The following is a 16,246-nucleotide window of genomic DNA, read 5'->3' on the forward strand; positions in this document are numbered from 1 at the left end:
CACCCTAGAATTACCTCTAATTTTACTAAAAGAGAGAAAGCTACGTTTACAGCTACATTTACATTTAAAGCTAGAGTCACATTTCCAAGAGCTTAATGTTTCCATTCCTCAATACATTTAGAGCTGTAGTCCTAAATCTTCCTAACTGAAGTTTTACTGATGGATTCTGGATTTGAAAATGCATCCAATTATAAAAATATATAATGGTAGAGTGATTATTAACTTGTATGCTGTTTATTATGATGATCTAAACTACACAAGTCTGTTTTTGGTTTCAGTGGTTTAAATGAATGATGCACTTAGCCAAAGAAAGGTATATAAATCATCCTGACATTTACTCTGGTCTGTTTATATACTCATATAATTCAGATAATACAGGGTATCCATGTGATTTTTTCCCCCACAATGCAACAGTCAACAGGATGGATCATTTTCCCACATCATTATAAGAAGAAAACAAAAGGAATAAAAACAGTTGATTATATTTTTGAGTTGGACAAGACTGTATGACATAGACGTGCTTATACACACAGCTGTTATGACTCATGTCCTTCTCACTGTATTTGTAATAATGCTGTAATCCGGAGAAAATTAATCACAGTGAAAATGTTTTCTTTTCCTTGTTTTGCTTCACAAGTCAAGAACCATAAATAGTCTCAGTGCATGCTGAACAATAGCTTAGGTGGTGTTTTGGGAAGCTATGCTGTTACTGTGGTAGACCTTCAGCCTGGATGTGATTGGCTAAACTTGGTCAGCGCTTCCTGTGGAACGATCAGTTTGGTAGCAACATACCACTTTCAGTAAGGAAGTGAAAATGAGCTAGCTAATATACACACACAATAACATATGAATATATATTAAGTAAGTTAAGTGAGGTGAAGCACTATGCAAGTGACAAGTGTATCTTTTATATTTGTGCTGTAGACACTGAATATAAATAAATATACTACTGAATATAAATAATATCCTAAATAATATACTACACATGCATACTCGGAATAAAATGGCAGCAGCACCTTGCAAACCTATTTGTACAAATCAGTAATTATAAAAAATAGTCGTTTATTTTATTTATTTATTTATTTGCAAAATATGTGTAATAATGTAGTTAGAAATATTTAATCCTAAAACAATTACGTTCTTCCCCACTATTTACCTACCCCACAATATAGAGGTAAAGGTTAGCCCATGCCATAAACTATACAACAAACTCGTATACTCACTGGCCATATTAATAGAAAAACCTGTACACCTGCTTGTTCTAAAACTTAAAATTTAAAAATCAAAAATTTTAAATGACATTTTATTTGTATAGTGCTTTTAACACTGACCATTGTCACAAACCAGCTTTAAAGAAATATATAAACATAATTAAATTATACATTTTAATTACAATTGATAAATGTAGCCCTAATATCCAATCAGCCAATCACGTGGCAGCAACGCATTGCATAAAATCATGCAGATACAGGCCAAGAGCTTCAGTTAATGTTCACATCAAACTTCAGTATGGGGAAAAATGTGATCTCAGTGACTTTGACAGTTACAGTGACATATGGTTGTTGGTATCAGACAGGCTGTATTTTTTTTCTTTTTTTCCATTCTGTCCAGAAGGACAGGATATCTTGGCAGATCTGAGCGCAGTGTGTGACATTGTTGAGACAAACATGAGAGACAGGAGACTCCCCTTTATTTCCATTTGATCTTATTTCTCTCTGGAAAAACTTAACAAGATACTTCCTATGAAAATCTTCTCTTTGGCATGGTTATATGGCTGTGTTTACATGCATTAACATACAGTAGCATAGAAAAATGAGAGGAATTGTTGGGGTTCGACACAATCCATTTACTTCTGAGGATTAAGATGGCACCCTAAGAAGATAATCTTTTTCATGGGAAAACATTTTTTGAACTAAAAAGTTCTTATGTTGGAAGTTTGTTATTATACTAGCATTATTAACGGCTTCCTGCTGATATCAGGGATCGTCTGGCTTCCTGCTGGTGTCTGCTGGAGGGCCAGTGTGAGACTTTAGGTCATTGAAATGCTGTGCTCCCGGCTGACTGGCCTTATGTAGGCCTAGTGTGACGAGGGATATCGTTGAATTTCCCATGTTCCTATTTCCTTTTGTGAATAATCTCAGAGTGCTCCGACACTCATGATGAGGCCTCATGCAAGATGAGCGCATACAACAGATTGGGCCAAACTAAGAACAGCCCTTTTATAACATCAATATGTCACATGTCCACGATGGATTAATGGTTAGCACGCTTGCCTCGCACCTCCAGGGCTGGGGGGTCGATTCCCGACTCCACCTTCTGCGTGTGGAGTTTGCATGTTCTCCCTGTGCTTCTGGGGGTTCCAACAAGTACTCCAGTTTCCTCCCCCAGTCCAGAGACTTCCGTTAGGCTGAATGGTGTTTCCAAATTGTCTGTATTATCTGAATGTGTGTGTGATTGTGCCCTGTGATGGGATGGCTGTGCCTTGTGCCCCGAGCTCCCTGGGATAGACTCCAGACTCCCCTCAACCCTGTGCAGGATACGCAGTGCAGAAAATGGATGTGTTTAACATTGTTATATTGCATATAACAGTTTCTAACAAGTCTCCCCCCACATTGAATTGTTCATGAATGTACACAAAATGTAAGCTGCTGAACAATATATATCAACTACTCATATATACATATGGATTTTTAAAAATGAACCATAAGCAATTTTTTCAACTTTAAACTTATCTGTAAATTGTAAACTTACAATCGGAAATACTAGATATATTTTACTATATTGAAAATATTAGCACTTGCTATAATGTCATTGTTTTGCAGTGCAGAAGCTCTTTTATCAGTTTATCAGGTACAACTATAGTGCATGCTGGAGATTCACTTTACAGGCATACAATTACTGACTGTTACATGGATGCACAATTTGTCAGACCGCATTCATTAGCTATAGTCTCTGATTGTACAGCTGCAGTCTTTGAAGAATTTTTTTTTTTTTTTTAAATCTAGAACCCTTAACAGGTATTTGTCACGAGAGGTAGGTGAAGACAGGTGCAAATGCAGTTTGAAGTTTTATTAAAGATGCTGGCAAACAAATCCAAAACAGTTTAAAAAAAATATGCTCCAAAAAACAGGCAAAAGGTCAGATGATCAACAAACATCAATACTGGGAAAAATCCAAAATTACAAACTCAAAGTAGAGCAAAGTCAAAACTAGATTAACAACACACAAAAATAAAGGCTTGGCAAATTCAGAAAAGATACAGTACACTAAGCATTACTTTGCAGTGTGAGTGTTGAACTGGAGTCCTTTGGTGCTTCTCAATACCCAAATTGATGCTTCCTCGTTTCCTCGCTTGCAAAATTCCATCACATCATCAAAGGACTTTTTGTTTGAGATTGTGGCAGATATAAAGGAGCAGGGGAATTTATACGTGCGTCAGGTTTTTTGGCAAGAAACACTTCTGCATAGGATACACCTGTGTGTCCGAGCTCCTCTGGAAGTTTCCTCGTTCCTCATTCAATTAGAGGATTGATATGTCCTTCAAGACGGTTGATGTCGATCAATTTCCGGGTCACGGGCTGGAGGACGGAGGAGCGAGGAAACAAGGAAGCATCAATTTCAGTATTGAGAAGCACCCAAGATATACTGTGCGGAGGTGATTGTGTTCAGTTGTGTGTGATTAGTAATCAGGAGACTGTGAGAGCACCAAAGTCCATAGTTGTTTGACAGCATTGACCTGACCACTCGCTCAGAAAGTTTGACCAATGCCACTTGTTCCCACAGTTATTATGTTTCCCAAATTATAAACAAACACATATAACCACAGCAACACTAACAAGGATAAAGCTTTTACTGAAGATGGTCCCATGGGATCCCAGTCCTGATGAACTTCTCAAACTCACTGTTTCAGTATTTAAAAGGACTCATCCAGAGAGAAGCCTCTAAGCAATGAACTGTTAAAGGGTACTTTCCCCCCAAGCTTGTTAAATAAAAAGATTCCATGTACACAGCTGACTATTCAGCTATTCATACTGAAGTATTATTATTAGTAGTAAGTAAATTAGTATGAATCATACTGTAATGACAGTAAATTGTATAAGAAAACGTAGTTTTAAGAGTAATGAATGTAATTGTGGAGTCACCAACAGGCCCATGGGAGTTTCAAGAGCTAAAAATCCTAACACTGCTCCTGTGCCTGCCACACTTATACTATCACCACACACACTAACACAATAGTGTCACTGATGTGCTGAGAATAATCTACCATTCAAATAATATCTGGTTAGCAGTTGCCCTATTGTGTCAGTAGATGGAGGCTGACGATTCATGCACCACATGGGCTACAGTTAGTAACTGTATTCTGATCTCGTGAACTTTAAAACTGCCTGCAGCTTCAGGGTAGTGCTACAAAACAGTTTACAGAGATAAATTCATATGAACAAAGCGTAGTACATTTATTTACCTAAAACACCAAGACAAATAAAATTTCAGATCCACCATGACCCTAACCAGAATAAAATCAGTTGAATGAATGAATGAATGAAACAATCTATATGTTATTTTACAATAATCTATATTATAGATTGTTTCATTCATTCTATTATGTTAAACATAGAAAACATTTTATTATCTATTGCTTAGACTGCTTACAGTTTACAAACAAATTTTTAAATAAACTGGAATACTTTTTTTTTTAAATAGAAAGAAATGTAATCATTTCCCTCATAATATTTGGTCAATTTGACTTGAACTTGAACTTTCATTTATCATTTGTTACCCTTCACATATGACCTACTTCCTCCTTCTGCAGAAATACTTGACACTGCCTGGAGGAAGCATCTGTAGTTGTGAACATGATCGTGACAAGAGGGGCAAGTTTTAGGGAGGTCCAGTCAAATATGCTGCATGGTGAGCTTTCCCACAGTGTCAAACCAGCCAGGAACTTGGGAAAATAAACACTGTGGAGTAATACACATGTTGCAGCAGAGTGATGTCTCTCCCTTTCTGCTATTTTACCAACCTGTGTCTGATCTTCCTTTGCAGTGACATCTAATTGGTTATATTCACAATAAATAAATCTAATGTGTGTATGGACATTACTGAGACATCACTGCCTAGATATTTCCTTTCCTGCAGCTCTTAGGAAGTAGTATAGTCATACTAGCTACGAACTGTAATATATAAACATTTAGAGGAATATCCATACATCCATTTTCTATACTGCCTATCCTTCAGTGTCACAGGGAACCTGGAACCTATCCCAGGGAGGGTCAGGCACAAGGTGGGGTACACCCTGGACAGAGTACCAATCCATCCCACTCACATACACATTAACACACCCATTCAAACACTACAGACACTTCGGACATGCCAATCAGCCTACCATGCATGTCTTTGGACAGGTGAGGAAATCGGAGTACCCAGAGGAAACCCCCGCAGCACAGGGAGAACATGCAAACTCCACACACACAGGAATCAAACCCTCAACCCGGGAGGTGTGAGGCGAACATGCTAACCACTAAGCCACCATACACCCATAATAATAAAAATAATATAATAATAATAATAAGAAGAAGAAGAAGAAGAACGGTGATTATTATTATTATTATTATTATTATTATTATTATTATTATTATTATTATTATTGATTACAAATAATATATGTGAAGGCCCCAACTGTCTAAAAAAATAGGTTTTCTGTATAGAAGCCTAAAACAAACCTTCATTAGTGCTCCCTCTAGTGGAGAAGATAGAAAATAAATAAAACACATACATGAAAAAAATAGCAAAGTTAACAAACAATGGTAATATATAATGCTTAAAAGCCATCAAATAAGAATTATTCAAACATATTAAATTAAAATTCAAGCAAAGCAAATAACCACTATTATACTTTTGTGTGTTTTTACTCGATTAGTTAGAGCACTGAGTGCTTCCGGTTCAAAGGTTGTTGTTCACGCCATGTGCTTCTTATACCTCGATGTTGTTACTTTTATGTCCAATTCAGTGAAGTGACAGATTATACCTTTCCTCTTTTTTCCTAATATATTGTAAGTGTACTGTAGATTCAGTATGTCGCATAACATATCTTCGTCCAGTGGACGGGAAAAGGATAATGGAGGTAAGTACTAGTCAGCCATCTGTCTTATAGTGTTTACCTTTAAGGATATTTCTTATTTAAAATCAGTACAGTGTTCAGTACTGAGTACAGTAAAAGGTTGCTGTCAGTGGTTTTCAGTCGCACTTCGTTGCAGTTTCTAGATTCGCGTGTCCTGCAGACTTTGTGCCTCTTCAGTACAGCTGCAGTGAGAAGTGTGTGTTGGAGAGAGGAGAAAACACGGAGCTGTGGCTCATTAAAGCTCCAGCTCGCTTCAACCCCAGCAGGTGAGGAAAGCAGACAGTATGCTTAAAATACACCAATGTAACTTTCTCCTCATGTCCTCTAGATAAGGAGTTCTCACACTGCATTCAGGGGATCTGTTTAAGGATGTTTAACTATTCAAATATTAAGCTCATTATTTGACTGTGTGCAGTGATATTTTGGCTATTTATTGGAGACATAGGGCATTCATGGATCTTTCAATTCACAGAACCAATTTTAAACTACTCATTAAAATTGCTGTTAAGCATTATTGACCTTTATTTATAGGCGTACACGTTTTTTAGTTGAAGTAATTGAAGTATGGCTAATAACTTTAAGAGCTCAGTTATGAATATAACAACATTGATGGTTGGTGATGATTTCCACCACTGTAACTGTAAGATTTTTTTTATTAAGGGAGGACCCGCTGGCTGTGCTCATTGAACCCCTGGGAGGCCCCAGAACCCTGTTTGAGAACCGTGGCTCTAGATGTACAGGTGCATCTCAAAAAATGTGAATATCGTGGAAAAGTTATCTTTTTTTGTGTAATTTCATTCAAAAAGTGGAACTTCCATATATTCTATATATTATTTTAAGCCTTTTTTGTTTTAATCTTGATGATTATGACTTACAGCTCATAAATAAAAAATCCAGTATCTCAAAATATTAGCGTAAAGAATTTATAATACAGAAATGTCGACATTCTGAAAAGTATGTTGATTTATGCACTCAGTACTTGGTCGGGGCTTTTATCCTTTTGCACGAGTTACTGCATCAATGTGACGTGGCATGGAGGCAATCAGTGACACTCTGTGGCACTGCTGAGGTGTTCTGGATGCCCAGGTTTCTTTGACAGCGGCCTTCAGCTCGTCTGTATTGTTGGGTCTGGTGTTTCTCATAGATTCTCTATGGGGTTCAGGCCAGGCGAGTTGGCTGGCAAATCAAGCACAGTAATACCATGCTCAGCAAACCGATTACTAGTAGTTTTGGCACTGTGGGCAGGTGCCAAGTCCTGCTGGAAAAGGAAATCAGCATCTCCATAAAGCTTGTCAGCAGATGGAAGCATGAAGTGCTCTAAAATCTCCTGGTAGATGCTGCATGGACTCTCGACTTGAGAAAACACAGTGGACCAACACCAGCAGATGACATGGCACCCCAAATCCTCACTGACTGTGGAAGCTTCACACTGGACTTCAAGCAACTTGGATTCTGTGCCTATCCACTCTTCCTCCAGACTCTGGGACCTTGATTTCCAAACGAAATGCAGCATTTACTTTCGTCTTCCCCATGATTGTGGTTGTGTGTACTGAACCAGACTGAGAGCTTAAAGGCTCAGGAAACCTTTGCAGGATTAGATCTCTTCTCAGGTCGACATTTCTATATTATAAATTCTTTATTCTAATATTTTGAGATACTGGACTTTTGATTTCCATGAGCTGCAAGCCGTAATCAAGATTAAAACAAAAAAAGGTTTGAAAGATTTCACTTTGTGTGTAATGAAACTAGAATATATGAAAGTTCCACTATTTTAATTAAATTACCGAAAATTTTTTACTTTTCGACGATATTTCACCATACATTTTTTTTTTAGATGCATCTGTATGGTGTTGTATATCATGATACTTGAAGAAGTTTTCAAGATGACATGTATTATGAAATATTTAGTATTTTGTAAGATTGCTAAAAATATTGTGGCTCATACTGAAATATATATATATATATATATATATATATATATATATATATATATATATATATATATATATATATATATATATAATATAAGCAAGCAAATTCTATTAGGAAATAGTGTTCTTAATAGTCATTTCAGTAAAGCATCTTTTACATTTAAATTTTTTTTTTCTTTTTCCCAAATTATGTGCAATTTTGTTCCACAGTGCTTATGCAAAACATGTATTTTTGCAGAATGCATCTTTTGATTTCTTCAGTCAAAGATGTGTCAAGCAAGTTTGTGTCCTTTCGGGGATGGGAATCTTTTTTTTTTTGTGTGTGTGTTTTTTGGATGGAAGATTTTGTGATTCTTCTTTATGTAGGTAAAGGATTGAGAGTGCAAGTAGCCAGAACAACATTCTGCCGTATTAACTGTATTGCTGTTCTAATGGCATATTACTGATATTTTGCTGCATTAACCAACGCAGTTCTAATGTCATGTTATCTGATCTTTTAAAACTCAGATAATATGCCATTGGAACTGCATTGGTAAGACATTCTCTTACGTCTGTCGTATCTTAAGCCCTTTTATTGTTAGTGTAATGGTTTGTGTTATGTATGTGCATGTTTTAAATTGCTACTGATGCAATTCAGCAACTGGACTACTAGAACAAATGTATCTTGAGTAAACAAGTACAGGGAATTGTAAATTATTGTCCATCATACATATGCTACAGATGCTGTAGAGAGGTTGAATATCTGGAATGAAAAAGGTTGCAGTTGATTGCTGTCTAAATGAATGCTTTTAAATGAGTTTGCTCTGTTTCCTTTTCAGTCTGGCAGATTTGAAAGTGTCCTTATCAGGCCTGGAGATGATCCAGTCTACTGATGCATCTCCTCAGGTCTACAGTGTTCTCTCAAGCTGCTCAGGCCCTACTGACCTCCATCTTTTCACCTCTAGTGATAAGCAAAACGCATGTCCCAGTGTTTCTGGCTTTGCTGGAATCCTCAATATCAGTGAAAGTTATGGGGACTGCAGTGCTAATCAGAGCCCTATTCCCATCCCAGCAGCCCCTGCTCCGTGCTTCCCACCCGGCCTGAAGCAGCGCTTCCAGCCCTTCGGCAGCTCTACACCTGCTCGCATGTTTCAGAGCACCACCTCGACCTCTCTTTTGCCACTACAGAAAGCAGAGCTGGAGTCTGAGGAGACTGAAGTCCAGAGTAAAAAGAAGAAGAAAAAGAAGAAAGAGAAGCACAGTAGACAGGAGCCCATGGCCCACATTAAGAAGGAAGAAATATATTATGAGTGTTGTGAGCTGCAAGTCCTGGAGCCAGTGGAGGAAGATGGGACAGCAGAGAGAAAGAAGAAAAAGAAGATTAAAAAAGAAAAGGAGTCACAGGATGAGTTTGCCATTGATGACAGTTTGATAACCAAAGAGGAACCAATGGACACGTCATATGGTGATCGTGAGAGCCCTGTGAAAAAGAAAAAGAAGAAGAAGAAGAAGGAACAAGATGAGTAAACATTCATTAAAGGTCATTATACACTCTATTAGGAACACACTTTTCCAGTCTTCAACTATCCAGTGTTTGTGAAACTGTCCCCACTGCAGCCTCAGCTTTCTGTTCTTGGCTGACAGAAGTGGAACCCGACGTGCTTTTCTGCTGTTGTAGCCCATCTGTCTCTAGGTTAGACGTGTTGTGCATTCTGAGATGCTTTCCTGCTCACCACATTTGTACAGAGTGGTTATGAGTGACTCTAGCCTTTCTATCAGCTCAAACCAGTCTAGCCATTCTCTGCTGACCTCTCTCATCAACAAAGTGTTTCCGTTTGCAGACCTGCCGCTTACTAGGATACTGTTTTTTGTTTTTTTTTTCTTTTTCCTTTATTGCGCCATTCTGTGCAATATTGTGAACATTACCCGAATCTGCTGGCCCGTATCTGCATGATATTCTGCACTGCACTACTGACACACGATTGGCTGATTAGATAATTGCATGAGTGAGTAGGTGTACGGGTGTTCCAAAAAAGTGCTTTAGTGAATGTTTATTTTGATGGTAACTATGGTGATTTTTAAACTTTTATGTCAGAAAAGTTGACTACAACAGTTAGTCATGTTACAACAAACTGTAGGCTGAAACACATAAATGAATTTATTGCATCCTTTTTGGCAAGGTGGCATAAACAAATACTGAAATGTCATGCAGAAGACAACATTTTTAATCGTAAATCATATTTTGCTAAAACGTTACTTGTTGAATTCAGTTGATCACAAATGTTTGCATACCCTTAAGACAAATTTGTGATCTTTTTTTTCCCTATATAGGAACTTCAGATTATATTACATAATACATGGCTTCGTTTGTTTGTTTTTTAACACAAAGATCCCACACTGTAGCTTTATGATATTAATAATAAAAAAATTACTATCAGTGCACTGTGATGTACAGTACAGTTCAAGGTGCTTTATTGCTGGACAAAACCACTTGGGTGGAATTTGGTTTCATACAGATCTGTGTAGGTGCAAATCATCAGTAAAATGAGGAACAGCACAAAACACATACAAAAAACATAATAAATTGCAAATATTACAATCTAAAAAATTTAGACTAAATATTCTTTATAATGTATATTCATTAATTCAAACTGTTCTTTAATAATGTATTTAACTACTGTATATCTTTATAACTAGCTCCAAACCTTTTTATTTCCTCTGAACAGCGTTTGTAATCTCTCAGATGTAATATTCACCCTTTCCACCTCCACCACCCACCCACGTTCTTCTACTAACTCTGATCTAACTGTGCTAGGTTGCTTGGCCAATCTTCACCCATCCTTTTTTTATTTTATTTTAATGTCCACTACATGTCCTACACTGTGTTTTTTGAATCAGGGTGAAACATCCAGCTTAGTGTGACCAGCTGCTAAACCACAATCTGAGCTGGACAAACTCGTAGACCATCTCTGCCAGCTGGTAAGTGCTGGTGGGAAGGAATCAGTTTCTGAATTACTGCTGCTATTATTACATTGTGCTAAACCTGTAAATTAAATCCCAGTTCAACATGTCATATTAGGCTATAATAATGCAATATCGAAAAAAAAGTACTTATTTCATGTAAATTCTCACATAACTAATATGTCCAGCTAACTGTTAATGATTACATGTCGCATCATATATCGAGAGGATTTTAATTGCATTTAGTATATTTATTGACACAACTTTGTTATTTAGCCGATTATGTAAGAGTGCTCATAGCAGCAGTCAAGGAAAGAGAAGGAACTGATGTGCAATATTGGATGATATGCTACATAACATCATTTGCTGATGTGGGAAGTAGCAGAGAGTCACAACCTTGATCTCCGGTGGTGCTGCATTAGTAGATAAGTTCACAGCTTCCCTCAATCACTCCACAATCACTGCAATACCCACGCATTCGTGACAAAACCATTTTAAAAGTTCATCGTCATTATTGTCAACACATTAACTAAATTGCCCCATTAAATGTCAACAGCGAGGAGCATGTCTTAGTGCTTTAGGAGGCCTTTAGGCCAGTGGTTTACAAACTTTTCACAGTCAGGGACCTCTTTTTATATATATATATATATATATATATATATATATATATATATATATATATATATATATATATATATTTATATATTTATATATATATATTTATATATATATTTATATATATATATATATATATATTTTTTTATATATATATATATATATATATATATAAATGCACAGACATCACAGTCACAACCCATGTGTGCAATAATATTCTGCCTATATATTGTATAATAGAGATTTTTATTCCTGTGTGACAGAACACATTGGGTCCAAGTTGACATTATTTAGATGCTGGCTTGTTTTTTAGTTATTAAGGTTTTGAACTAATTCAAGTGAAGTGACAGGCTATTATCTATTATAACTATATTTTAAATACAAAACTGGTCATGTGTTGTAAAAAAAAAAAAAAAAAAAAAAAAAGAATAAAAAAAAACACAAACTCACTGGCTCTGATTCCCAGACCCCTGGACCCCAGTTTGAGAAGCATTTAGCACATAAAAGCATTGTGAATTACTCTCAAACTGGAAATTAGGGTAAACATTTAAACTTATTTGCTGAAGCGTTTCTCATAAATCTCCCAGTTAGTAGCTACATTTACTCTTATTTTTTGTATGTGATTATAGCCCCAGTTCTTATGACAAATAATAGGGTCATAGCAAAACATCTTTTCAGTAAGGAATTCTGGTACTCCTGCAATTCAAGTTTTTTCCCCTGTATTTTGTAGATTATTGTAAAACAGAGGTACATCTACTAGAAACCATGGGGAATACGTTTGCACACAGGTCCATGTGAAAATCGCAGCCCACTGATGTGTGATATTGATCCAACATGCTCTCACGGTTGTAAATAGGCCATTTTTTTTGGCGGGGGGACATTTTAGGATAAGTTTCTAAGGTTAGGAGATGTATTCACCCACTACATTTTCTCATTACTTCATTCGTACGGTATCGTGGTATCTCTCTAGCTGGTTGGAATAACTACAGCTTGTGCAGGAGGTCAGGTTGTATTAGCAGGGATGGTGAGATGGCGCTGCAGTTGTGCAGTGCTCAGTGTGAGCGATAGGTGGCGATGTTGCTCACTTGCACAGCTTCCACCACTGGCGCTATACACTGGAGGATTTCTGAGTTCTGCACTGAGGTATGGCCATGTTTTCTAATGAGCATCGAGCATCTGATGCCTGCCGAGTTGAAACCTTCTCTAGTTATTCAAGCACAGCGGAATCAATTTCAGCACAACATAAATTTCAGCTCCATTCTTTCTTACTTTTCTGAGTGCACATGCAGATACTGTCTTGAAAAATGACCTGTAGTATGAACATCATCTCATGCTCACCTCTACATATCACAAGCTGAATTCTGAAGGAACTTTTAGAGCCAACTTCATTTGTTGTGCATATAGTAAAATTGTTGGTTGTCAGTATCTTTCCTAATCCTTTTGTCTTCTGACTGTATACCTGAAAACAATGGAAATGTTCAGTGTGGTACTGTTCTAAACAATTACACTCATTCTTATAGTATATTGCACATGTTTCCTTGTATTACTGTCATGTGCTGTCCTCATAGTATTCACTCATGTGGTGGCTGCTTTGGACACATACAGTACACACGTATGTCAGCGACTGTGGTTGAATGATGGAACAGGATGACCTGGACACCATGTGCGCACTGAGGCAACAGGATGCAGGGTTTATTCACCTCTGTTACTCTCCTGCCCAGCATTATGGATGTGATAAGTATTTTTATTTTTTTTTATTGTGTGGTGCCGCTGTACCATCAGTGTGATGAGATGCTGGAACAACGCTTACTGCCTGGCAGATAAATAATTGAATGCAGTCTGAAGTTTGGGAGCGACGTGTCCAGACTGCAGAGCAGACTCGAGCCCCTGCACCCCAACTGATGCAAACGATAATGTTTGGAGGGGTGTGTGTGTGTGTGTGTGTGATACATTTCTAATTTGTGCAGCGTCCATTCTCTCTCTCTCTCTCTCTCTCTCTCTCTCTCTCTCTCTCTCTCTCTCTCTCTCCTCCACCCCCTCTCTTTCACTGCAGCAATCTTTCCTTGCTGTATGCTGTAATGCTCTCACTCTTTCATTTCTCTCTCTCTCTCTCCTCTCTGTCTCTCTGTCTCTCTCTCTCTCTCCGGCCTGCGGCATTCAGGGGGGTGGATGGTGTGTTACCATGGCAACGCAGACTTGCCAAGGACCATGGAGTCGCATTCACCGATATGAGAAAGCGTTCCCTCATTAAAACATAAAAGAAACCACTTATTGTTTTTATTGTGAGCAAAGCAGCATTCTCACACGACCTTCCTTTTATGTTTCTACTCTTTATGGGATTATACGGTACATAATATGTTTGTGTAACTATATGAAGATGTGTGGAATGTGTGTGACTGCGTTTTTGTCAGATAAAACCTGAGAGTTTCCGTCATGTGGTATGGAGGCACTTTGGAGTGACGCACCAGTTGCTTAACTGTGTACTAATGGTTTGACTTCCTGTTTACTAGTTGCTGCATAATTTGAGCGAGGATAACAAACCTTTATTTATTCAGATTTCATACATGTCACATGTTTTGTGTGTTTCCTCCCAGCTAATTTCAACCAGAAATGAAGACTCTGTGACACACACATTGCAGATCACAGAGCTAAATTATGTTCTAGTTGAAGTGTGTGTGTGTTTGTGTGTCTCTGATGCTACTGTTGCTATGCGCTTACAGACAAGTCAATTCCAACATATGCTATGAAAGCGGCCCCTTTTCTGCTAGTTTCCATGACAACCGCAATGCCATATTTGCCCCATTGTTCCTTTGCCCACCTTTTTGTGTGTGACTTGAGGCTGAAGCTGTGCAGGGACGCTGTCTCTTATTCATCATCTTGCTCCGGTCACAAAGAATGCTCAAATATTACATTTTATTGTTGAAATTGAAATAGCAGCAAAGATTTGTAACACTCGGAGATTATACGAATTGTCTGAAATAAATTAAATCTGAAATACCAGTATGAATATCAACAGTTTAAATGAGCGCTTTAGTCATGGGCTGGAGGCATTTTTCAAAAAAAGCTGAAGTGTAATATAATGTAGAGTTGTCAGATGTATTAGCATATTTGTTGTTGTCAACATGCTTTGTGTTGTAAAATCATAAAATTTGCACAGTTCAGTTGGTGTGAAATGCTACGGGTGGGGTTGCTCTTAGAAAAAAGGTCCAATCTAGGACCCTTAATACTTCTCCCATTGTCTCTCTCATATAAATTTCTAATGAGATCTGGTTCCTTGATGTACCACTGTTTACAAAGGAGATTTTTATTTGTGAACAGAACGAAGAATCATGTTTCACAAAATCATTGTAAAATTAAGATCATCTTAACTGAAAGGAAGAGTGTGGCAGAGTGAGATGTTCACTCTATCATCTAATGATTCTTACTTCTGCAATGCTTTTAGGAACCTCAAAACATCCTAGACTGACTTTTGGTCATTTCTTTGTCTTGGTACTTGGGATGATGACACCAAGTCCACGTCTGGTTTTAATATAGCTACGTAACATGTTTGTGCTCCACATCCAGGCACTTCTCCAACAGTAAGCCTTCTAGCAGAGGCTCGTTTTGTTGGAGATCAGGGTTCAGTATGGTGGAGAAGAACTGCATGACCCATCGAGGTGGACCAACTCTGATTCTGCCAGGCCTGCTGTGTGCCATCTGCGTAAGGGTCACTCTCTCTCTATCTCTCTCTCACACACACACACACACACACACACACACACCTCTCCCTTTCGTCTCTCTCTGTTGCAGTGATGATGTCTTCATGTCCTTTTCATACTCTTGGGTGGACTAGATAATCGCTGAAGAGCTGGCAGAAAATGGGTCATTAAAAAAAAGTGCTTTTTATATCCTCCCTGTAACACTGTTGGATTTAACCTTCAGGTGTTAGTGGTTGCTAAAATTGTGGTGGAAAAGGGATGTAGGCTAATTAGATGTGGCACTGCTTCTTTTTGATTGAATAGAATTTCAATATATTCTTAATGAAGAGACTGGTTTAGAATCCAAGTCACATACTTGCAACATGTTAAAGCAACCTGATACTAAAATCACATCATATTAGGAGCAATTTTAAGGAGATTTTCATGTTGTCATTTTTGTGACTATCCATCAGATTTCATAAGATTTTATTATTTCATTTATTCAGAATAAATAGTTGCAATCAAACATCAAGGATATACAGTCATCGTGATTGCTTACATGCAACTGACTAGTGGACTATCAATGATTTGTGTAGCACTAGTACTGTTGACACACACATACACACACACACACAAACATTTTTTCAGATAATCTGGCTCCTTATTTCTGCACTGGGAGGATCTAGTAAGGGTCGTCTCTTCCCTCAGGACATCACACCCTACAAACTCTTCCTTCTATGGTCTTTCAAAAGGCTATGGTGGCGTTCCTCAGAAAGGTCATAACATGTCGGGAGTTTCTCCTGTGGTGCTACTAAAAAGATAGATGCCTCCCGTCAGTATTAAAGCAGTCCTCTCTGAGTCTCAGTACAGCAGCTGGGCAGTCGCTGGACGATGAGCGGGCAGGCGTGTTCTGCCTGAGAGCAGTCTGAATAGCCCACTGAGAGAGTCAAATCCCTCTCAAGTGC

At 37.8% G+C, this 16,246-nt stretch overlaps 1 protein-coding gene across 1 annotated transcript; it reads left to right on the top strand.

The window, feature by feature from the left end:
* The first annotated feature begins 5,928 nt into the window (after positions 1-5,928).
* Positions 5,929-11,604, top strand: polr1g (RNA polymerase I subunit G). Its single transcript, XM_053647758.1, has 3 exons — positions 5,929-6,121; positions 6,255-6,384; positions 8,868-11,604. The coding sequence occupies exons 1-3, from the start codon at positions 6,073-6,075 to the stop codon at positions 9,553-9,555; spliced, it is 867 nt and encodes a 288-aa protein (XP_053503733.1). The 5' UTR covers positions 5,929-6,072; the 3' UTR covers positions 9,556-11,604.
* The last annotated feature ends 4,642 nt before the right edge of the window (positions 11,605-16,246 follow it).

This window comes from Ictalurus furcatus, chromosome 17 (assembly GCF_023375685.1).
Source record: "Ictalurus furcatus strain D&B chromosome 17, Billie_1.0, whole genome shotgun sequence".
Lineage (NCBI taxonomy): Eukaryota > Metazoa > Chordata > Actinopteri > Siluriformes > Ictaluridae > Ictalurus > Ictalurus furcatus.

What these genes read in the sequence shown, in the direction of transcription:
- polr1g (XM_053647758.1), top strand. Translation starts at nt 6,073, where the DNA reads ATGTCGCATAACATATCTTCGTCCAGTGGACGGGAAAAGGATAATGGA. An exon ending in ACGGGAAAAGGATAATGGAG is followed by an intron (nt 6,122 to 6,254) that starts GTAAGTACTAGT and finishes ACTTCGTTGCAG; the next exon opens with TTTCTAGATTCGCGTGTCCT. An exon ending in GCTCGCTTCAACCCCAGCAG is followed by an intron (nt 6,385 to 8,867) that starts GTGAGGAAAGCA and finishes TTTCCTTTTCAG; the next exon opens with TCTGGCAGATTTGAAAGTGT.